The sequence below is a fragment of the Gallinula chloropus genome, assembly GCF_964237585.1.
Source record: "Gallinula chloropus genome assembly, chromosome: 19".
NCBI lineage: Eukaryota > Metazoa > Chordata > Aves > Gruiformes > Rallidae > Gallinula > Gallinula chloropus.
The window spans coordinates 13,672,488-13,695,930 of NC_140104.1; the positions used below are offsets into that span (position 1 = coordinate 13,672,488).

At 49.1% G+C, this 23,443-nt stretch overlaps 1 protein-coding gene across 1 annotated transcript; it reads left to right on the top strand.

Annotated features, from left to right (window-relative positions):
* Positions 1 to 10,672: 10,672 nt before the first annotated feature.
* LOC311199242 (olfactory receptor 14C36-like) lies at positions 10,673 to 11,521 on the top strand (the record flags this gene model as incomplete). Its single annotated transcript, XM_084273303.1, has 1 exon — positions 10,673 to 11,521. The coding sequence occupies exon 1, from the start codon at positions 10,721 to 10,723 to the stop codon at positions 11,519 to 11,521; it is 801 nt and encodes a 266-aa protein (XP_084129429.1). The 5' UTR covers positions 10,673 to 10,720.
* Positions 11,522 to 23,443: the final 11,922 nt, after the last annotated feature.

Here is a 23,443-nt window from a genome sequence, read left to right on the forward strand (position 1 = left end):
GCTAACACAGAATCAACAAAAGGCTTTTCACAGGTTACTGATGTCGTCTGGGTTAGAGGTTATCTTCAGACTGCAGCTGCAGTTACACTGTCAGCACAATGGAATGTCTCTCGCCTCCCAAGGTTTCAAGACGTTCCGACCTTCATGTCTCCCACGGCTTTCGCCCAATCAAGGCTATCAGATCTTGGTCGCTTGCTACACTGTGTAGTTCCGCAGCTGCAGAATCCTCCCTTACTTTTCCCACATCTCCCCCGTTCTGTTGAACAATAAGAACCTTGTGAATAGAGTTAGAAATCATTGTCTGTATGCACTGTAAAAAACACGGCAAACATATTAAAAACAACAAAATAACAAGCACTACATATAGCATTGTTTTGATTAAGCTTTTTATCCACCCTGTGAGACCCCAGCTAGAAAATAGCTGGTCTAGCCAGTCCCATCTATCATCTTCTCGGAGGTTCATAACTCCGTTTTTAAGTTGTTGTATGCTGGCGTGTATTGATTCCGAGTGGTCTGAAAGATTCATGCAACACATGCCTTCAAAATCCTCACAGCCATGTCCTTGAGCTAAAAGCAAAAAATCTATAGCGGCACGATTTTGTAAAGTAGCATGTCGTACACTATCTACATCAAGCAAAAGACCAGAAAGCGCTTTACTAGTAGCATTGGTCTGCTTTGCTAGCCAGCATCCCAGTTTGTCCAAGGTGCCTAGTGCCTTTGCAGACGCGACACCAGGGGCAAGGAATGAGGCCGTAAAGCGTTGTCCAAAGTTCCAAAAATCTACTCTATCATCACACTCAGAAGTAAATGCATGCGTAGCTCGTTGTTTCCTAAAGTGAGTTCTGCGCATTTGTAAAATGCTAGATGTGTTGGGGGTAAGGAGTGAAAGACGTCCCAAACTACAAGGACCTCCTTTAATGTGTGAGGGTATGCTTGGCCAGGCCTGGTCCCCACAGATAAAGAATATGCCAGGTGGCAATGCTACAGGCACATTTGCAGACCGTGATATGATGCGTGATGTATAATTACACCAAGCTGTTTCATTACGAAATATGGAATGCACAGGGGATACTTCCCATACCCGCGATTGATTCTTTCCTGTATAATTGAACTTAACACAAAAATCCATTTTTACCGATCCTAATAGTTCAATCTCTTGGGGTTCTAAGCTAAGTTGTGGCCTATAGTGTGTCCACCCATCCCAATTGTCTGTGGGATTAGTCATCAGGGATCGATGGACTGGATCGCACAATCTTGTCCAATTATCAAGTGGCAATCCTACCAGACAGGTAGAGAAAGGATTCTCTGGGGAGGCAGTGGCCAGACAAAGAGTATCTTGATCTGTTAGGTTGGCCAGTGTAACCCATATGTTAACCTTAGGGTAAAATGAAGGAAAAGGATTTGCTTTCACCGCGGCCCCAAACAAGAACAAAAAGAGTATCATGATAGTAGTCTTCAGGTAGGTGGCGGAACATCCGCGTCCGGCTCTTCAGCTGGGGTCGTCGTCAGTGGTTCTCTAAAGGGCTTAACGTTCCTCGCTGGGATCCACCGCGGACCACGTTCTGTGGAAACACAAGCATAACCCCTTCCCCAAGTGACAAGCGGATAAGGGCCTAAAATTTGTCCTGTTTCTAGGTCTCTTATCAAAACTGGTGCCTTTTTTGATTCTGTGAATTCTTGGCTCATATTAAAATGTCTAACAATAGGGGGATTTTGGTCCATCAAGGAACAATTTAAAAAATTAAAAACATATAATGCTTTCTGTAATCTTTCTCCTGGGGTTGCCTGCCTCATTCCCCCTTTTTGTTTTTGTAAAATATTTTTTAAAGACTGGTGGGAGCGCTCAATAAGGGATTGACCGGTAGGCGAATGAGGTATTCCTGTAATGTGTGTAATGCCCCAGGTATTGAAAAAGGTTTTTAGGGTAGCAGAAATATATGCAGGTCCATTGTCTGTTTTTATCTTTTGGGGTATGCCTAAAGTGGCAAAGGCTTGTAAAAAGTGGCGTTTAGCATCACGAGCCTTCTCTCCCATATGACAGGATGCATATAAGGCTCCTGAAAAGGTGTCTATTGAGACATGTATATATTTCTGTTTTCCAAATTCTGGATAGTGTGTGACATCAGTTTGCCATAACTGTAAGGCTTGCAGTCCTCGGGGGTTAATTCCACCCGCGACTGATGGGAAAGATACTCGTTGGCAATCAGGACATGTGGCGATAATTTCTGTAGCCTGTTGTGTGGTGAGGTTGAAGGAGCGTTTTAATGCTCCAGCATTCTGGTGGAAAAAGGAATGGCTAAGCCTTGCTTGAGCAAAGAGATCTGGGAGAATTTGTGCAGTAAGGGTTAATAGGTCAGCTTGTCTATTTCCTTCAGCTATATAGCCTGGCAAGGTGGTATGGGAGCGGACATGCATAATAAAATAAGGAGTTATCCTAGAATCCAACAAGGCAATAAGTTCCTGTAACAGATCAAATAAAAGAGAGTTAGAAACATCTTTCAAAACAGCGGCTTCTGCGCGTTGAACTATTCCGGCAACATAGGCAGAATCAGTAATTATGTTAAGTGGTTCTGACCATTTACGGAAAACACGTACAACTGCTGCAAGTTCTACAATTTGTGGTGAGCCCGGTACTAGAGAAATGTCTGAGTTCCAGTTTTGGGTCTGTTGGTCCCACCAGATAATGACAGATTTATGAGTTTTCCCGGACCCATCCGTAAATACTGTGAAAGCTTCCAGAGGTGTCTCACTTCGCTTTGGTTTCTGTGAGAGTTGAAAGTTAAGGTGTAAGAGTTTATGAGCTGGTAGGTGAGATGAGATTTGTCCAGAGTAGTCTGCGAGGGCCATCGCAAAGACGTCTGACCGGTGGTATAGCCACGAAAGGTAAGCCTTGACTACTGGTAGGTATATATGTACAAAGTCAATTCCTGCCAAGGCTAGTAGTCGGTGGCGTGCTTTAACAATCAAAGAGGCAAACATCTCATGCTGCGTAAGTATAGTTTTTGCAGGTTGGTGTGATAAAAATATCCATTCAATGATTAACAATGGGTCTTTTTCTGTAATATCCCATTGGAAAATGAGGGCGTATGGCTGTCGTGCAGGATTTAAAATTGCTAAATAGAAAGGAAGGTTTAAGTCACAACGGTGTGCCTGTCTAGACTCAATAGCCTCAATCACTTTCGCAATAGCCTTCTGAGAGGGTTTATCTAATGTTCTTGGAGCACGAATGTTAGTGTCTCCTTTCAAGAGGTTAAAAAGAGGCTCAAGATCAGAGTTTGTGATTCCCAATAGTGGACGAACCCAGTTTATGGTTCCCAGGAGTTTTTGCACATCATTCAAAGTAGTAATTTTTGTGTTTAGGGTAAGTGGTTGGGGTGCTACAGTTTTTGATCGTATTAGCCAGCCCAAATACTTCCATGGGGATATTGATTGAACCTTTTCAGAAGCAATACAGAATCCAGCTGCATTTACAGCTTGAATGACAAGGGCTACGGCGTTCTGCATGTCCTCTTTATGGAATGCAGCCACAAGAATGTCGTCCATATAATGGTAAATTAAAATTGCAGGCATGGACTTCCTTATTGGGCTTAAAATTTTTGCTACGTACCATTGGCAAATTGTTGGACTATTTTTCATTCCTTGCGGCAGCACTACCCAATGGAATCTGCGTAAAGGCTCTTGCACATTGATGCTTGGAACTGAAAAGGCAAATTTAGGTGCATCCTGAGGGTGCAAAGGTATGTTAAAGAAACAATCTTTTAAATCAATCACTGTAAGATGCCAATCTCGAGGTAACATGGTTGGTGAGGGGAGCCCCGGTTGGAGGGGTCCCATATCTTCCATAGCGTCATTAATTTTTCTAAGATCATGAAGTAGGCGCCACTTGCCATTTGATTTTTTGATAACAAAAACAGGAGAATTCCAGGGACTGACCGAGGGTACCACATGTCCCTTTTGTAATTGTTCCTCTACTAGGTCATTTAGACCGCGCAATTTCTCAATAGGAAGGGTCTCATAGCTGCAAAGGCAGCGGCCATAGTCTCAAATTTATGATCCATTGTCCCTATGCGATTGTATGCCTCAATCATTTCAATTAGAGTAGGATTCCTGTTTGGTAAAGCCTGTAAGACTCGCTTACAGTCCGCGTTAGCATTCTCTACAGCCAGTTTTAAAAGTAATATTTCTCTCGCCTCCGTGTTGTCAATCTGTTTCTCTAACGCCATGCTCAGTCTATCTATAAATTGCATATAAGACTTGCGAGGTTCCTGTATTATAGCAGTAAAGGCTTTTTGTGGTCTTTGAGTATCAGGGGTCTTTAAAAGTGCCTTTTTTGCTTCCTTGCGTACAGCTCTCAGAGCTTCCCTTGGGACCTCTCTGGCTTGGGTTACGGGGTCGGCGTACTGCCCCATCCCTGTTAAATGCTCCAAAGTTAATGCAGCCATATTAGGATCATTATGTCCTACATAGCTAGTCAGGAGGGTTTGTAACCCCTGTCTCCATTGAGATTCCCACAAGGTGTATTGTGTGGGTGTACACAGTAATTGTGCGAGAGCTTTGAGATCATGGGGTGTCATAGTATAAGTATCAAAAACTGACGATAGCATAGTAACAAAGTAGGGAGAAGATAAACCGTGCTCCGTAGCCGTGCGACGCAATTCCTTAATCACAGAAAAAGACAGAGGTTCCCACTGAGCCCCGCGCCCGTGCCCTTGATACACGACTGGTGCTACGATTTTTTGTGCCATTTCCAAGTCCCCTTCCCGTAACGCTTGCCGTTTGATTTTGGTCCATACGTTGTGCGGGTCAGGGGGGAACAGATCAGGCTCATCCTCCGGGTCCGAAGGACCAGGATCAAAGGGGTCGTCTTCAGGAGGGTAATTTACTAATCCCCCTTTTTTTGAGGATGGCTTTGGCACTAATGAAGGGTCGGTTTCAGGGGAGGGAGGCAGTTCCGGTGGGGCTGAAGGAGCGACAGGGGAATCGTCCCCGTCAGAGTCTTTTCCAGGCGATTGATTCGCTCTATTAGAGCGCTCTTGCTCTTTTAAAGTTTCAAATATAATTCTCCACCAAGGGAGCAGTTTTTGTGCCTGGGGGTCACCCTTTGTGGCTCCGTCCCAAAGTTTAACACCCATGGAGTCCCATATATCCGTTGTAAAAATATTCGATGCAGTGACAGTGGGGATTTTAACCTGGACCCACTTCAAAGTGCATTTAAGATCATGACCCGAAATAGTCTTATCATGTTTAGCTAATAAAGCTTTCATAAGTTCATATACGTCTCTTTCTACGGGGGTCGAAACTTGCCCTCCCATCTGGATTACCCGCAGCTCACCTCTCTTCCCCGAGGGATTGTTTGCCGGCTCCTGCTTCCTTTCAGCAGCGTACTCTGTAGTTCTGCGGGAGTTGCGACCGGCTGCCAGATAGGCAGTTCTCCAGTTCCTTGGAGTGCCGAGTCGTCCGGTCCACTTCGGATCGAATCACGTCCTCCGGTCCGCTTAGGATCGAATCACGTCGTCCGGTCCGTTTTGGATCGAATCACGTCGGGGTCACCATTTGCCGCAACTGAGAGACGGGACACCGCTTAATGTAAGCAAAGTGTTCGGTTTATTGCACACATACAGCAGCTTATATATTTTCTAAATGCGTCAAGCTTAGCGAGCTTTAAATTGATTGGATAATATAAAGCCATCAGAAGGCTTTTTACAGGTTACTGATGTCGTCAGGGTTAAAGGTTATCTTCACACCGCAGCTGCAGTTACACCGTCAACACAATGGAATGCTCCTCGCTTCATGATGTTTTGAGATGTCCCGTTCTTCGGGTCTCCCACAGCCTTCACAGCCTTCGCATTCTTAGTCCGACCAAGGCTATCAGGCCTCCCACAACTTTCGTCCGACCAAGGCTATCAGATCTTGGTCGCTTGCTCCACTGTGCAATTTCGCAGCTGCAGAATCATCGTCTGCTTTTCCCACAAGGGAAGTTGAAGTCCCCCATGAGGACAAGGGCTGATGACCGTGCAGCTCGTGCCAGCTGCTTGTAGAACACCTCATCTGTCTCTTCATCCTGGTTTGGCGGTCTATAACAGACGCCCACCAGGATGTCTGCCTTGTCAGCCCTTCCTCTGATCTTTACCCATAGGGATTCAATGTTATCATCCCCAGTCACAATCTCAGTAGCAGGAAAGGATTCCCTAACATATAGAGCCACACCACCACCCCTCCTTCCTTGCCTGTCTCTCCTGAAGAGTTTGTAGCCATCCATTGCAGCACTCCAGTCATGGGAGCAATCCCACCATGTTTCTGTTATGGCAACCAGGTCATAGTTCGCCTGCCGTACTATGGCTTCCAACTCTTCTTGCTTGTTGCCCATGCTGCGTGCGTTAGTGTAGACGCACCTCAGCTGAGCCCCTTGCCTCTCTCCTAATCCCAATACCACTTCCCCAGGCCGATCTCTGGCAGACCTGGCTTTATCCCCTTCCCCCTTCCTATCTAGTTTAAAGCCCTTTCTACAAGTCCTGCCAGCTCCTGGGCAAGTATCCGTTTCCCTTTCGGAGACAGGCAATTCCCATCAGCTGTCCTCAGGCCAGGTACCGAGTAGACCGCCTCGTGATCAAAGAATCCAAAATTTTTGCGTTTGCACCAGCCTCTCAGCCATGCATTTATAAGATGGCCTTTTCTGCTTATCTCAGTGTTTGCCCCTGCCACCAAAGGAATACTGGTAAACACAACTTGTATGCCCGCTCCATCGACTAACTTCCCCAGCCTCCTAAAATCATTTTTTATAATCCTCAGGCTTCTGTCAGCAATCCCTTCACTGCCAGTCTGAACTACCAATAAAGGGTAATAATCGGAGGGGCGGATAAGGCTGGGGAGCTTAGGATGGTTCCCTTGCATAGGAATCCCGGAATCATAGAATCACAGAGTGTTAGGAGTTAGAAAGGATCTCAGAAGATCATCTAGTCCAACCTCCCCTGCCAGAGCAGGATCACCTAGACTGAATCACACAAGAATGCATCCGGGTGGGTTTTGAATGTCTTCAGAGAAGGAGACTTGTAGCAATGTATCTTTGTTGCAGAACGGCTTGAGAAGCAAGGCCATGAGCCTATGGAGCAGCTGTTCAAGCAGTCGCCTCTCTAACTTAGTAAGACCAGGCCCCATGCCGTCTTGGTGAGAACAGAAGGGTCAACGATCGGTCAGCATACTCTTCAGTATCGTGCAGCAAGGCCACGGGATGTGTGAGCAGGAGGTGTGATAAGGATTCAGTGCTCCTGGGACTGAGAAAGAGACATGATTCCCAGGCTGCAAGATGGGTAGAGTGTGTAAATGTAACCTTTAGTTAAGAGCCAATTAGAATACAACAAGTACAACCCGTGGAAGGAATCGTATAAAAGGAAGTGTGTGCTTGCAATGAAGTTGAAGTGCTTTATCAATCACATTGATTGGCAGCATTCTTCCCTCTCATCACGGCAGTTGTGCTTTGCTTGGACCTCCTGTTGTTACTCCTGAGCACCACACAGGAGTACAGAAGCTAACCTCACTGGTGTGGTTATTGGAATAAATGAGTTAAGCAAGGGTAAACCTTGCCTCTGGGGTGGGTAGAAAAGGTTAACTCTATGCTAGGATGGGAAAGGCAGGTCTGAGAGAAGGATTAGATCCAGCCACAACCAGACTCCTCTCTAAGAAGGAGTTTAGAAAGCAAGGGGGTCCAGTTTGAATCTCCCTGGTTTGAACCCCTATGACAGGCTTTGAGACATCAAGTCTAGTGGATAGTGTCCCTGACCATGGCTGAGGGGTTGGACTGGGTGATCTTCAAAGAATTGTTTCCAACCAAAACCATTAGATAATTCTGATTCCGTTCTTATCAACTTCTTTCTTCTTGGCACCAAGTTCATGAGCCAAGGTTCAGAGTGAGGAGAACAGTCAAGGGCTGCAAACACAGGTACAAGGAAGGGCATCCTGGCATCACCTGCCTCCCAGCCTCACATCACCCTCAGTGTAGATGGCATGGACCTTGCATCTGTGTCATGGTGTTTTCACACAGGTCACCAGACCCCTCTGGGACACCCTGGGCTGTCTGCCCCACACCAGCTCTAGGCTTTCCTAGAGGTTTGGTGCTGTGTTTGCCCACTGAATGGAGTTGTCTAGAGCACCCAGGCACCTGACATGGTACTAGAAGGGTTTTTTTGGTTAATTATTTAATGGCATAAAAATGAGAGCTCTGACACAAAAGTCTTCAGTACGGAGATGTGGATGTGCATTATCTTTATAGTGGCTGAGCTTCCTGAATACACTAGAGAGAGAGAGAGAGAGAGAGACCTGGGGCACTCCTTGGTTTTATCATCTCAGGAAGAAGTTTCACAAAGCACTTTCAGGTGCCCTAAAAGTCTGGGGTCACTGTGGGTGGCCAAGGATATCCTCCTTTCCCTCTCGCCCTCAGCTGATGCTCAGGAAGGAGGTGTATTTCTCAGAGACTTTCCATCATACCTTGTAAACACTGGATAGTGTCTTGGACCACCCCTGATACCTCGGTCATCACAAAGTATCTGTATGTGAGCACCTGAGTCCCTGCTGAATAAAGGTAAAGGTCTCAGAGCAGGGCCTCACTCATTGGTAACTCTTTTGTGCACACCTGGAGCCAACCAGGAGGATTCCCAGCTCCTCTTGGTCTGAGGTCAAAGTGGAGAGCTGAAACTTGCTTCAACCCAAGGGCTTCCTGGTCAGGATGAGATGCCTGCATTGCCTCTGCTGAATCCCTGCTCTGCACAAGGGAAGCAGACCTCTCCCTGACCCTATCTGTGTGTTGTCTTTTTTATGGATAAAGAATATCAGTGTCCAGAAGGAAACTCACACCTTCCATAGAGAACTTCCCTCTGGAAGGACAAGCCATGCTGCCAGAATCAGTCTCTCTCCACTGTGAGTTATTACATCAGGCGATGTTGCAGCATGTTCCCCAGGGGTGACCCTGGTGCCTTTCAGGAGCTGCCAGCCCATGAGACATCTGCAGTGAGCCCAGAGCGGGCAGAGAAAGTGGTGCCTTGGGCTGGTCTGCTGCTGCTGAGCTGGGCTGGGCTCCTGGGGTGGAGGGAGCTCCTGGCAAGCAGGCAGTGCTGAAGAGAGGCAGCTCTGCCAAGAGCAGCTCCTCTGCAGAGCGCAGCAGGGCTGAGGGCACTGCCTGCAGGCTCCAAGGCAGACAGAGAGAGGTTAAAAGCAATCTGGGTGGGAGGATGCCCAGAGCTCACAGAGAAATCTTCATGGCTGTGGACATGTTATGTCTCTGTGTGTAGGGCAACGCACAAGAGAATCCTGAAGGGATGTCCCAGAGCTGGCACATCCAACGGCTGGTGTAGAACAGAAGGACAAGCTCCGGAGCAAGGATTTGCTGCTTCACTATTAGAGGGACCAAGGATAAGACCCGTTCTTTCTCCCGGGGTAGGCTGCAGGGGTAGCCAGGTGTACCCCCGGAGATCTCAGCACTTTCCTGAGCAGCTTTCCTGTGGCCTGGGGGGCTTTGTCCTGGGGAAAGGACTCTGATGCCTGCTAGGTTCAGCTCTCAGCTTCCTGGAGAACCTGCAACAGTATTGGGGGAGAGGTTCTGGGTGTAAGGACCAACCCTCAGCAGGGCAGATTCTTTGCTGTTCAGAGGGCGCTGCATGGGTCAGAGCTGTTCACACCTTCACATCACCCAAGGACATTTTTGAGGAGGTGCTTCAAGGGGAAGGTCAAGGCACAAATTAATATAAAGATGAGTACATTTCCTGAGTCTGACTTCTCCTTTTCCTACTGCTTGACAATGGGACAGGAGATATGAAAAGGAGCTCTCCAGTGTGAACAAGTCATTGAGGCTTCTGAATCCTCACTTTGAGTGATCACTGGGTCTACCAAGAGCCTCCTCAAGTGCCTTCAGCTACTTCTCTTCCCATGGACAGCAGCTGCATGACAATGACCGGATTCATCAGAGATGCTCTGACCTGCCCTTTACCATGTGCCAACAAGAACATGCACTCATCCAGTACTCTCAACCAAGACATGTATTTTTAGGGCCAAGGTGAGTCCACAGAGCTTGTGATGGGGTTTGTGAGAGATGACAGGAAAAAGCCATGTGACAGGGAAACATCTGCCAAGAGGAAAATCTCCAGGCATCAGGGATAATGTGTGGGAATGAGAGGAAACCAAACCCAGAAATGTTGTGGGTGGGAGAATTCAGGAAACCCTATATCAGCCCTTCCCTTGCAGACACCTTCCTATGAGAAAGCCCTATTCCTCCAAGCAAAACCTCTGCCCTCAGGGTTGTGGGTTCCAAGACATGAACCAACTCATCTGCAGCCAGAGCCCCAGTGCCAGGGCTGACTCCTCACCATACTGAGACCAGAGACCCTGCTCCTCATGGCGCCCTCAGCCAGCATCAACCAGGACACCAGCCACAGAGCTGAGGAAAATCCTGGAAAAAGAGGTGTGTGAAGCAGGAGTAGTATCCATGGGACTTGCACTTGAGTTCATTCAGAGAAATCTTACTGTGTTTTCCTCCTAAATAGTGCCCCATGCCTAGAAAGAGGAAATGTCCAACAGCAGCTCCATCAGCCAGTTCCTCCTCGTGGTGTTCACAAACACACGCGAGCTGCAGCTCCTACACTTCTGGCTCTTCCTGGGCATCTACCTGGCTGCTCTCCTGGGCAACGGCCTCATCACCATTGCTGTAGCTTGTGACCACCGCCTCCACTCCCCCATGTACTTCTTCCTCCTCAACCTCTCTATCCTTGACCTGGCTTCCATCTCCACCACCGTTCCCAAATCGATGATCATTTCCCTGTGGGACACCAGGACCATCTCCTACACAGGATGTGCTGCACAGGCCTTTCTCTTTGTCTTTTTCATTTCAGCTGAGTTTTATCTCCTCACTGTCATGGCCTATGACCGCTACGTTGCCATCTGCCATCCCCTGCACTACAGGACCCTCCTGGGCAGCAGAGCTTGTGTCCACATGGCAGCAGCTGCATGGATCACTGGATTTCTGAATTCTGTGCTGCACACAGCCAATACATTTTCAATGCCACTCTGCAAGGGCAATGCTGTGGACCAGTTCTTCTGTGAACTCCCACAGATCCTCAAGCTCTCCTGCTCACATTCCTATGCCAGGGAAGTTGGGCCTAATGTATTTAGTGCATGTTTATTCTTTGTGTGTTTTATTGTAATTGTGCTGTCCTATGTACAGATCTTCAGGGTTGTGCTGAGGATCCCCTTGGAGCAGGGACGGCACAAAGCCTTTTCCACCTGCCTCCCTCACTTGGCCGTGGTCTCCCTTCTTGTCAGCACTGGCATGTTTGCCTACTTTAAGCCCCCCTCCATCTCCTCCCCATTCCTGGACCTGATAGTGACTGTTCTGTACTCAGTGGTGCCTCCAGCAGTGAACCCCCTCATCTACAGCATGAGGAACCAGGAGATCAAAGATGCACTGAAGAAGCTCAAGAAACTGTGGACCTGTTGCTTTGAGTTTCAGGGAGCTAAAAATTTCCCCATCTTCCAGTAGTCTGTCTCAGTGCCTCTTTAGCCAATTCCGTGTTGTGTTTATATGTGTCCTTTCCTCTCTCTCTTTCATGGATGGTCACTGTGGAAGGCCCAGCTCAGCAGGTACTGCTTGCACTTAGCACATCCAGTTTCAGTCTGTGGTTTATGGTTTCCTGGACTGAATCCTATTTAACTTTGGATTCTTGGTAATGAGAGAAATCTCTGTATCTGTGAGCAGGCAGCTCTCTGGGAAAGCAGGTGGGAGTTGGTTCAAAGGACCTCTTGCATCTAGCTGTGCAATTCAGTGAAGTCTGATGTCAGGAAAAGTGATGCCCATCCCAGGTGGCCAGTGAGAGAGATGGTAGTGTTGGGGAGGTGATGAGAAAGGTTTTTAATATTGTGTTGGACTCTAAGGAGACTGCTTTTCCTACCTTGTTAGGTGATCATGTGGATCAATATGAACTGGAGAATGTTGCTATCACCTCTTCTCTGTAAAAGAAACATTTATAAATAGACTTTTAAATAGAAAAAAATCCTCTTCCATTAAATGTGCACTGAAATCTCCCTTGTTATATTAGGATTAGCTTAACAGTGCTGAAAGATTTCATTAGCTGCTCAAGAAGGCAAAGTCAGAAGCAAACACTGAAGTTTCTTGGAGTATTGATTTATCCCCCTGAGGGCTGTTACCAACAAAGTTTCCCCATGGACTTGTGTTTTGGAAAACATTAGTTGGAACTTAGCACTAGCAATGTAAACATTAATAGCTGGAGTGAACAAAGCTGATAAGCCCTGGTACTTCTCCTGTAACAACTGTATTGCAACATGCCAAAAAGCTCATCAGCTGAAGCCAACCTAAGAGGGTGTGAAACAGGGTGTAGGATCACTGCATATTGTATCAGGAGATGACCATTTCAAAACAGCTCAGTAACAAAAGAGCAAAACCCAAAACCCAATAAAAAGTCAGAAGACCCCTGTCCTTACCATTACTATTGGTCTGAAGTGCCGTGTGAGGCTGAGGTGAGGGCAGCTTGGATTGTAAGGGTACAGTGCCTGAGGGACATCTTTGTTCAAGGTCCCATTTCAGAGGCAGGCAGAGGAAAGTTCAGGTGACTCTAATGCTGAGAAAAGCCTTGACATGTTTCATCAAGCCAAACACCAAGCCCTGACTCCCAGCCCTCGGGGAGGGAGAGCCTGTCCATCATGCATGGCTCAGGTTTTTCCTGGGGTCGTGTTTCATCTCCAGGAAATGGCTGAGCACCACACACCACTCACTAACCCCCTCCCCTGGGAGGAGAAACAGACATAGCCCCCTGGGTTGGGATAAGGACAGTGAAAGGGGAAGAACAACAGAGCCCAGGACAAAATACAGGCACAGCGATGACACAGAACACTGCACCAACCCAACCCCTGACGCAATGCCAGATGGAACTCAGACTGTCCCGGAGCCATGCAGGCCTGCCTCTTTCCTCCCAGCCCCTTTTATGGGGCAGTGATGTCACCTGGTGTGGAAAACAGCCTGGGCCATCTCAGCTCACCTGTGCTGGCTCCTTGGGCAAGTTAACTCCATCCTAGCCGGAACCAGGACGTTATCCACCCCTTTTTTCACACCATCTACATCATGCCTGGATCTTACACTTTCAGTTGATTTGGCTGGTTCATGTAATTTATACAATATTTCAGTGAGACCTGGACAGGCTGGAGAGCTGGGCAGTAAGAAACCAAATGAAGTTCAATAAAAGCAAGTGTAGAGTCTTGCACTTGGGAAGAAATAACTGTTTGAATCAGGACAGGCTGGGGGTTGCCTGCTGGAGTGGTGCTCTGCAGAGAAGGACCTGGGGGTCCTGGTGGGTGACATGTTGGCCATGAGCCAGCAGTCTGCCTCGGTGGCTAAGAGAGCCTATGGGATCCTGGGGGCAATCAAAAAGAGAGTGGCCAGCAAGTCAAAGGAAGTCTCTGCCCTGGTCAGGCCCCACCTGGAGTGTTGTGTCCAGTTCTGGGCTCCTTGGGATAAAAAAGACAGGGATCTTCTGGAGAGAGTCCAGAGAAGGGCTACGAAGATGATGAAGGGCCTGGAGCATCTCCCCTGTGAGGAAAGGCTGAGTGAGCTGGGACTGTTCAGCCTGGAGAAAAGAAGACTAAGGGGGGACCTTATTAATGCTTATAAATATCTTAAGTATGGGATGCAAGGGGAAATGGGCAGCCCCTTTTCAGTGGTCTGTGGGGACAGGACAAGGGGCAATGGCTGCAAGTTGGAGCACAGGAAGTTCCGCACCAACATGGGGAAGAACTTTTGCACAGTGAGGGTGCCAGAGCCCTGGGACAGGCTGCCCAGGGAGGTGGTGGAGTCTCCATCTCTGGAGATATTCAAGACTCATCTGGACGCCTATCTGAGTGATATGTCCTAGGGAGCTGCTTTGGCAGGGGGGTTGGACCCAATGATCTCTGGAGGTCCCTTCCAACCCCTGTGATACTGTGATTCTGTGATTTACACCATGTGCCATGGACTGATCCATTATACAGCAACAATTTAGCAGCTGTCCTCACCTAAATTTAAATCCCCTTGGGGTGCACACTGGACTTCTCCATCCTTTCACATTACCCACCAAATGCACCTGGGTCCCTGAGCAAAAGCAATCCCATGGATAGGTTTGCCTTTGCCTGAAGCAGGGATATGCCAGACTCTCTTCCCCAAGAGGTTTTTCATGTGCACTACAGGGACTTTATCCCTTTCTACACTACATGGGAGTTTTGATTGGGCAGGAACAGTTTGATTGGAGGAAGGAAGACCTTGGAAGAAAGACCTTCTGGAGTTAACTAATCAGGTGGACATGGCTAAATGCATATCCCAGTTTTTTAGGGTTCCACCATCCATGGTTCTAATTGCAGTTCTTAGTGTCCGTTGTACCTCTCCGTTTTCCCGGAGGCTAGTGCATGGGAATATGATATATCCATTTGCTGCCATGGTCTTTGGCCCAGGTGAGATTATTCCAGAAATGAGTCTCATTGTCTGACTCAATTCCCTCTGCAGTGCCATGTAGCCAGAGGACTGGCTTCTCAAGACCCAGGATAGTGTTCTGGGCAATGGCATGGGGCACAGGATATGTTTTTAGCCAGCCAGTGGTTGTACTCAGCCACCAAAGGAATTGAGAAAAAAGCATTTGCAATGTCGATCCTGCCATGCCACTTGGCTGTATTTGACTCCAGTTCATTCTGGAGTTCTAACATGTCCAGCACCAGGGCACTCACAGGTCACAGCTTGCTTTCACTTGAAAGGGAATCCAGTACACCTGGAATCAAGTGCCTCAGGGGTGGAACACAGCCCCACCATCTGCCATGGGCTGAGCCAATCTGCAGTAGAACAGGGAGATCTGTAAGCTAGCCTCCACCAAAGCTGGAGCCCGCCTGGCCTTGGAGGCCAGGAGGAGCCAGGTCCTCTCTGCTTGGGGCTGGGCACAGCTTTCCCCTGGGGACCTCACTGAGGAGCACTCCTCACCTATGACCTGGCACAGGTGGCACAGGGACAAGGGCTGCGGGGGCAGGGCTGAAATAGCTCATCTGGGATAGTGTTAGATCAAAGATCTAAAGGTCCCTGGTTCAACTTTACCAACCCAGTGAGATGATAACACTGAGCACTGCACTGACATGAGGACCAATCCAATGCTCTGGCTGCACTTGAACTGTCCCAGAGCAGCACATGAGAGCCCCTTCCTGACCAGCCCCTTTATGGGGGACTGATGTCAGGTGTGTGGAAAACAGCCCAGGCTAACTCAGATCACCTGTGCTGGCTGCCTGGGGAGGTTACCTCTGACTTGGACAGAACCCAGCCCTGCTTTCTCCTTCACCTCTTACCAGACCACTGTCCCTGGTCTATGGCTGTAGATTTGCAGCTTTGAGCCTTCCTCCAGCACCATGAGTCCTCAGCATCTCCTTGGCAGGATTCTCCATTCAGTGCTCCTCTGGGCTGGTGTCCAGCTCTCGCTCCTTCCCTGCTCCACAGGGATCTAGATCTCTCCACTGCAGGGTCTCTGCAAAGACTCCATCTCTCCCCTCTGTCATTCTCCATGGTGCACAGACTGCTTTTCTCCTCACACACCCCCTTCAGCTGGCTCTCAGACCAGAGGACACTGTCATCCCAGTCAGAGGCATTCCCTGAAGCTGAGGCCTGAGAGGCAGCACCTTTCCTCCAGAGCTCTGTTGCAGCCAGACCTCTGATGTGCCTGGGACAACTGACAAAGCTGTGCTGAGGATCACCCACGATAGTGTGTGGATATCAGCACTGCTTCATCTCTCCTGCTGGTGGGTATGAAGGGGATATAGTTCAGCAACAGAGCACCCACTTCTCACATGGGAGGTCCTGGGTTTGGTCCCTGGCATCTCCAAGTGTGCTTTATCCCTGAGTCCCCAGCCCCAGGCAGGTACAAGCTGAAACTGGAGCACTTGTCCTCTTCAGGCACTGTGGGCCTGCCCTGACCATCCAGGGCCTGTGTGTGGGGTGAGGAGGGCTATGTGCACTGCCCCTGCTGAACCACCTCCCAGAGGTGCTGGACATGAGCTCTGGTGAAGATGGCATACCAGGTAGGAAATACCCCTCAGTGGCAGCAGGTAGGGCTGTCTGAGCTGGATGAGCCTGGAAGGCCTGGGGACTTCCATCTGGTGGGGTGGCATTTCTTATCCAGGCCCTGTCTCCAGGTCTTTTTCCCTCTCCCATCACCGCTGGCTTGAGCAGAGGAATCAAGAGCTGCTGAGTTCGGGCACAGCCATGCTGAGGTGGGACTGATGGGGCCAGTACCCACCTCTTTTTCCTGAAGGTTTAACGTCTGTGTCCCACCCCTGCCAGTGGTACCAGGGAGACACAGGCCTGTCCAAAGCTGTGCACAGGCAACAAGGGCCATGAGATGGTGCCTCAGCTATTCCCTCACCAAAATCACCTGGAACCAGAATGGGCCACGAGACACAGTCTTTCACTGCAGGGTGCCAAACCCCCAGGAACAATTGTCCTGAGTGTGTGTGATGAGGCAGCACAGCTGACCAGAAAGAGCTCCTTTCATGGCATTTTGGGGCCTCTCCTGGTTTCGGCTAGGATAGAATTAATGTTCTTCTTAGCAGCCAGTGGAATGCTGTGTTTGGGTGTTAGGATGAGATCAGTGCTGATAGCACACTGGTGTTTTCAGTTGTTGCCAAGCAGTTGTTCATACTGCCCTGCTACTGAGAAGGGAGAAGGTGGGGGACAGCTTGAAGCTGGGAGGTGACACAGCAAGGACAGGTGCCCCAAACTGGCCAAAGAGGTATTCCTTGCCAATTACAACATGCTCAGCATAAAGGGGACATTACAGGGAGTGGACACCCACTTAGTATAGGAGTGTTTTGACAGGAAGTTTTTCCTTTTCCATCAGAAGAGGAGTGGCAGCAGGGATAGGGTGGTGATTATCCCTCTCTGCTCTGCCCTCATGAGGCCCCTTCTGGAGTCCTGTGTCCAGATCTGGGACCCCAACACAAGAAAGATATAGAACTGTTGGAGAGGCTTCAGAGGAGCCACAAAGATGATTAGAGTGCTGAAGCAGCTCCCCTACGGACAGAGGCTGGGGGAGCTGGGCTGGTTCAGCCTGGAGAAGAGAAGGCTGTGGGGGGGACCTCATTGCAGCCTGCCAGTCCCTGAAGGGAGCAGAGAAACAGGAGGGGAATCAACTTTTTAGAAGGGTAGACACTGGCAGGACAAGGAGGAATGGATTAAAGCTAAAGGAAGGAAGGTTTAGATTAGATATTAGGGGGAAGTTTTTTACAGAGAGAGTGGTGAGGGGCTGGAACAGGCTGCCCAGAGAGGTAGTGGATTCCCCATCCCTGGGGGTGTTCAAGGTCAGGTTGGATGGGGCCCAGGCCTGAGGTTGGTGTCCCTGCCTGTGGCAGGGGGAATGGAACTCTATGATCCTTGGGGTCCCTTCCAACCCATGCCATTCTATGATTCTATGATTCTGATTCTTTCCATGGGTCAAAACACAAACTCCCATTTAGGGCTGTAGAATTGACATTAAAGTCTCCTGATTTTAAGGCACTTGTATCATTTTGCATTATAATTATGGCTTTTCCCAATTTTTGCAGCTCAATCTTGGGATTGGCCCCATTCTTTAATTTCTTATTTGTACAACTACATGATGTTGGGATACTTGACATCACTGCAGCTTCCCCCCAGCATAAGATTTTTGCGGTGGGGAGTTGTCCCAGTCGCCAGGATTTAAAGGGTGTACAGTTTAAGCCTTTGGCCCTTGTCCCTAATGCACCTTTCTTAGTTTGTTTCAACTGCTTTCCTAGAGATATGTAATTCTGCAAGTAAGGATCTCCTTACTGATTCAGGTCTTCTCCTCTGTATTCAGTGTGGTATGGTCTTTCACATCACTGAATCACAGAGACATCCCCTTCCCTCACTCCTCAGGTGTCCATTGGGATGCGGGGATAGGCAGGGAGGGGCCGTCCCTGGCTGGGACAGGCAGAGTGGGTGAGGAGGAAGCTCCTCCCCTAAGCCAGGACCTGGATTCTCTCCCCACAGAAGCCACGGCTCCAGTGCTGCAGGTACCATGGGGCTGCTGGTGGTCAGCCCTATTGGAGGGTGAGGGGGGCAGAGGAAAAAGCTCAGCAGATGTGCCCCCATGAGCGATCTTCACCCACCTGAGATGCTAAACGTTGCCTGCTTCCTCACGCCAGGCTGTACCCGGTCTCCTTGTACAGGGCCTCAGGGAAAGTCTCCCAGGCTTGCTCAGAGGATGCAGACAGAGGCAGCACTGGCTCAGAAATGGGAGGGACACAAAAGAAGAAGTGGTCCAGGAGAGATTTCCCTGCAGAGCAGAGATTTCCATGCAGCCTGCAGATCATGGCAAAGCAGGTTGTCCCCTGCACCCCATGGAAGACGATGGAGTGCAGCGATCCCACCTGCATCCCATGGAGGACCCCATGCTGGAGCAGAGGAAGAGTGAGAGGAATGTCCCCCCAAGAAGGAGGACAGCTCATGATGAACTGCCCGAAACCCACATTCTCCATCTTCCCTTGTGCCACCTGGAAGGTGGAGGAAGGGAGAGAAATCATCAATAAAGTTCAGCCCAAGAAGAAGGGAGGGGTGGGGGGAAGTTTTTTAAGATTGGGTTTTATTTCTCATTATCCTACTCTGTTTTCATTGTGTGTGTGTGTTTTATGAAATAGATTTTTCTTTTTATTCTGGGTTGAGTTTGTTTTGCCCACGACGCTGATTGCTGAATGAGTTTTCCTGTCCTTATCTTGGTTCTTAAGTGTCTCAATACCTATTTTCTCTCCTGTCCAGTTGAAAAAGGGAGGGATAGAACGACTGCCTGGTGGGAGCTGGTCTGTGAGTTTTCAACTCTGTCCATCCTTGTCCCTAGCAGATTATTCTTGGGTTCAATCCAGCTGGGTAAATTGCTCACCTTTGAGTGAGGCCAGTCCCTGCCAACCACAAATATCTCCAGGGAGCTCTAGCACACAGCTAAGCAGAGCAAGTTCATTCCTTAGAGGAGGACAGATGGATATAAGGATTTATTTACGAACATAAGTGTTGTGGTTTTGCGTAGCAGGGTTCTGGTGGAGGAGGGTGCTGTGCAGGGGTGGTTTCTGCAGAAAGCACATAGAAGCTTTCCCTAGGCCCAAAGAGTAAATACCAGCTGGACTCAAGGTTGGAGTCATCACTGACCAAGGCCGAGCAAATCAGGAGATGATCATAGCGCCTCTGTGAACCACACTGAGGAGATAAAACCCAAATGCAAGCAGACACCTTTTGCCACCAGAGAAGGGAGTGAGAAGATCTAAGAGACTCTGCAGACACCATGATCAGAGAAGAAGAGGGGAGGAGGGGATGTGGTCCAGGCATCGGAGAGAAAGATTCCACTGCGGTCCGTGGAGAAGACCATGGTGAGGCCAGTTGTCCCACTGCAGCCTGTACAGGAGCAGAGACCCCACCTGCAGCCCATATAGAGGCCCCATGCTGGAGTGGGTGGAAACATATGGAAGATGCTCTGACCCGCATTGGAGAAAGCCCTTGCCAGCAGATCTGCTGGCTCTGCAGCCCATGGAGAGACAGGGAGAGACAGAGACCGACCCACGCTGGAGCAGATTTACTGGAGGGGCTTGTGACTCTATGGAGGACCAGGCTGGTGCAGTCTGAGCCTGAGAGACTGAGACATTCTGTGATTTATGACTGCACCCATAGCAGTGACGCATGCTGGGGCAGCAGGGGAATAGCTGAAGCCCCATGGAAAAGGACTCACCTTGGAGAACTTCATGGAGGACTGTCTGCTGTGAGTGGAACCCCACGGTGCAGCAGGGGAAGGGTGGGAGCAGTGCCCACCCCCCAACTCGCCCTCCACATCCCCCAACTAATTAGGAAAACAACTTGCAAGGAAGTGACTGAAAGACTTTCCCAATGGCCTTCTTGAGCTTGTGGTTTTTCATGCTGTAGATGAAGGGGTTAATGACTGGAGGCACCACTGAGTATAAAACTGCCAACACCAGGTCCAGGGATGATGAGGAGATGGAGGAGACTTTAGGTGATCAACTGTGACGGTACTGATAAACAGGGAGACCAAGGCCAGGTGAGGGAGGCAGGTGGAAAAGGCTTTGTGCCGTCCCTGCTCTGAGGGGATCCTCAGCACAGCCCTGAAGATCTGCACATAGGACACCACAATGAACACAAAACACCCAAAACATAAACAGACACCAAAAATAATAACTCCAATTTCCCTGAGGTAGGCATCTGAGCAGGAGACCTTGAGGATCTGTGGGATTTCACAGAAGAACTGGTCAAAAGCATTGCCCTTGCAGAGGGGAAGGGAAAATGTATTGGCTGTGTCTAGCACAGAATAGAGAAACCCACTGGCCCAGGCAGCTGCTGCCATGTGGACACAAGCTCTGCTGCCCAGGAGGGTCCCGTAGTGCAGGGGGTGGCAGATGGCAACGTAGCGGTCATAGGCCATGATGGTGAGGAGAGAATATGCTGCTAATACCATGAAGATAAGAGAAAAGAGCTGTGCAGCACATCCTGTGTAGGAGATGGCCCTGGTGTCCCACAAGGAATTGATCATTGATTTGGGAACTAACATAGAGATTGATCCCAGGTCAAGGATAGAGAGGTTGAGGGGGAAGAAGTACATGGGGGTGTGGAGGTGGTGAGGGGATACCTCATTACCAGGTGCCAGTACTGAAAGGCTGTCTACAAAGAAGGGAGAGACTCCTGTTTTTAGAAGGAATCACATAGAAAAGCTGAGGAATAATGGGTGCAAGTTCCTGCTGGAGAGATTCCCACAGGACATAGGAAGAAACTTTTACCCTGAGAACCAGGGTTTGCACAATGTTCCATGGGAAGTGACGGATTCCCCAACATCAGACATTTGTAAGACTCAGTGGGATGGGGGTGGGGCCAGTTGGTCTGTGTGGTGCTTTTCTTGAGACTGAGCCCTTGCCAAAAATGGTTGGACCAAATAGACCCTGAGTTCCCTTTCAGCCGAGTACTCTGTGATTGTCTGAGTCTAGTAACATCATCACTATCCTCCAAAAGAATTCTCATGAGTTGAGCCCTCCTGTTTTGACCCTCAGGCAGCTACAACAGTGGTTCTGTTCCAAGACAAGGGAGAGCAGGCTGTGAGAAGATGAGGCTTCTTCCAGTGGCCCACTGCAATGTCATTTAGAAAGGATCTCTTGGTTTAATTTCTTATTTCTCACCTTCTTTAACACCTGTTGCTGTCACTTTGTTAGTGGCACCACCAGTTGGAGAGCCATCTGCAAGCACACAGGAACCATTAACACAATGGAGCGTCACTTCAAACAAACCTTGAGAAACTCTGGGATTAGATTTGAATAAAAACATCAAGAAGATTCCCATCCAGAAGAGATCTTCTTATTCTGATCTTAATTATCTGGGGTGGAATTTATTTTCATGTTGTCGCCCCCCTGAGGTGAAACCATGAGAAAAGTTTCCAGCTCAACACCCCCACATCAAGGCAGCTCAGAGATGATGGGTGGAGAACTGGCTGCAATGAGAAGAATTTGGGCATTGCAGGGGAAGCCATAGCAGTCAGAGATGCTGAACAGGAATTTGGCCATGGACACATTGGGCTGCACTGTCAGGAGTGTGGCCACACAGACAAGGCTTGTTCTGGTCCATGTGGACTCAGCACTGGTGTGGCCAAGTCTGGAGCAGTCAGTCCCAGTGTGGGGCTCCCTGGTCTGGAGGAAGGGGAGGAACTGTCACGTTGTCAGATAAAAGTCTGCCCAGATATGGCTAGGGGTCTTGTGTGGAAAAGCTGAGAGACCTGGCTTCTTTAGCCTGGGGAAGGGGAGACTGAGGGAAACCCACTCTGTGCAACATGGAAAGAAAACAAGAAAGGAAGTTCGTGTGAAACTGCAGCTTTGAAGGTCAGAGTGGCCATGAAGACGAAGAAATCTCATTCTGAGGATAGGGCTGTGGTGCAGAACATCACTCAAGAGCAAGTGTGGGTGAGCTGGTGGCTTTGTGTTTCTGGGATCAGCTGGTGAGGAGGGAGAGGGAAGTGTGGGGTGGGCTGTGGTGCAGATGGCCAAGGGTGCCAGCCAGGCTGAAAGCACCTGATAGATACGAGGTCTTTGTGGGAACAGCAGGCGAGGAGGGAGAGACAGCAGAACAGGCAGGGATATTGTGGGGTGAGAGTGTGGTGGGGGAGGGGTTTTGATGCCAGCAGCCTGCAGGAAAACAGGCAAAGGCATGGGGTAGTGTGGGATGGGCTGTCCTGCAGATGGCCAAAGGTGCTGCCCAGGCTAAAAGGGCCTGAGAGAAACAAGGTCTTTGCCCCCTTGGCTATGGCTGATGGCTCTGCCACAGAGGTCTCAGAGGAGACACATTGTCCTCATGGCCATGGAGCATCGTTGCCTCCTTGCACCCACCCCAGGGGAGGTCACCATATGTGTTACCCCTGTCTTTCCCTGAGACACAGGTGAGGATCAGGATCTGCCTGCCCAGGGGCTGGGGGTCAGCACTTGGCATTTCTGCTTCCTCAGAACAAGCCAGGGTGTCCTCAGCATCAGAGCTGCCTGTGCTGTGCCTGTGTTTGTCCTCATGGCCTCCAGTTGTCTACTCTAAGAGCCCATGGGGAGGCTTTGTCAGGAATGGCTTCCACTAGGGTTCCTGAATGCTTCAAGGCAGTTTGAGCATTATTCTTTACTTGAACTTCTTGAGAGGTTTCTTCACTCTCCTCTTGGTATCTGAGGTCTGTGGACTCAGAAGAAAACACACCATGGGGCTCATTAACAACCAGAAAGCCCTTACAAGCATGGCTCTCCATGTAATTGTCTTTAAAATAAATAGAACTTGTGTAACTAATTGGAGAGGTTTTATTTGGATGATGTAAATTTCAAAGGAGTTTCACAATGGAGGGTTTTTTCATAGGAAAAAAGTTTCTGTCGTATCTCTGATCATGGAAGAAAGTTCAGCAGCATGCTGCAATGGGTGCTGGTCCAGAGGTCTCCTAAGGAGATCTGGACAGGCAGGAAAAGCAGTCTCTTCAGATCCAACCCTGTCTGGAGAACCTTGCTCTTCCCCAAGCCCAGCAGTGCCCTCACTGGCCTCCTGGGACTCCCAACACTTCCTGGCATCATCTGTGCTCATAGGCAGGGACAGATTTCTCTGAGAACAAACAGCACTTAAACATGACACAGTTTAATACCCATGAAATCTCTCTCCTCAGCTGCCTGCTACGGCCAAGCAGCGTTGGAAGGGGGTCAACTTCACTGGTTCCACTAGTGCACAACTGTCCTGGTTTTGGTCAGGATGGAGTTAACTTCATTTGTAGCAGTGGATGGAATGCTGTGTTTGGGAGTTAAAATGAAAGCAGTGCTGATAGAACCCTGATGTTTTTAGTTACTGTAAGACAGTCAGGGACTTTCTCAGCTCTTCATATTTCTCTATTCATGAGAAAGG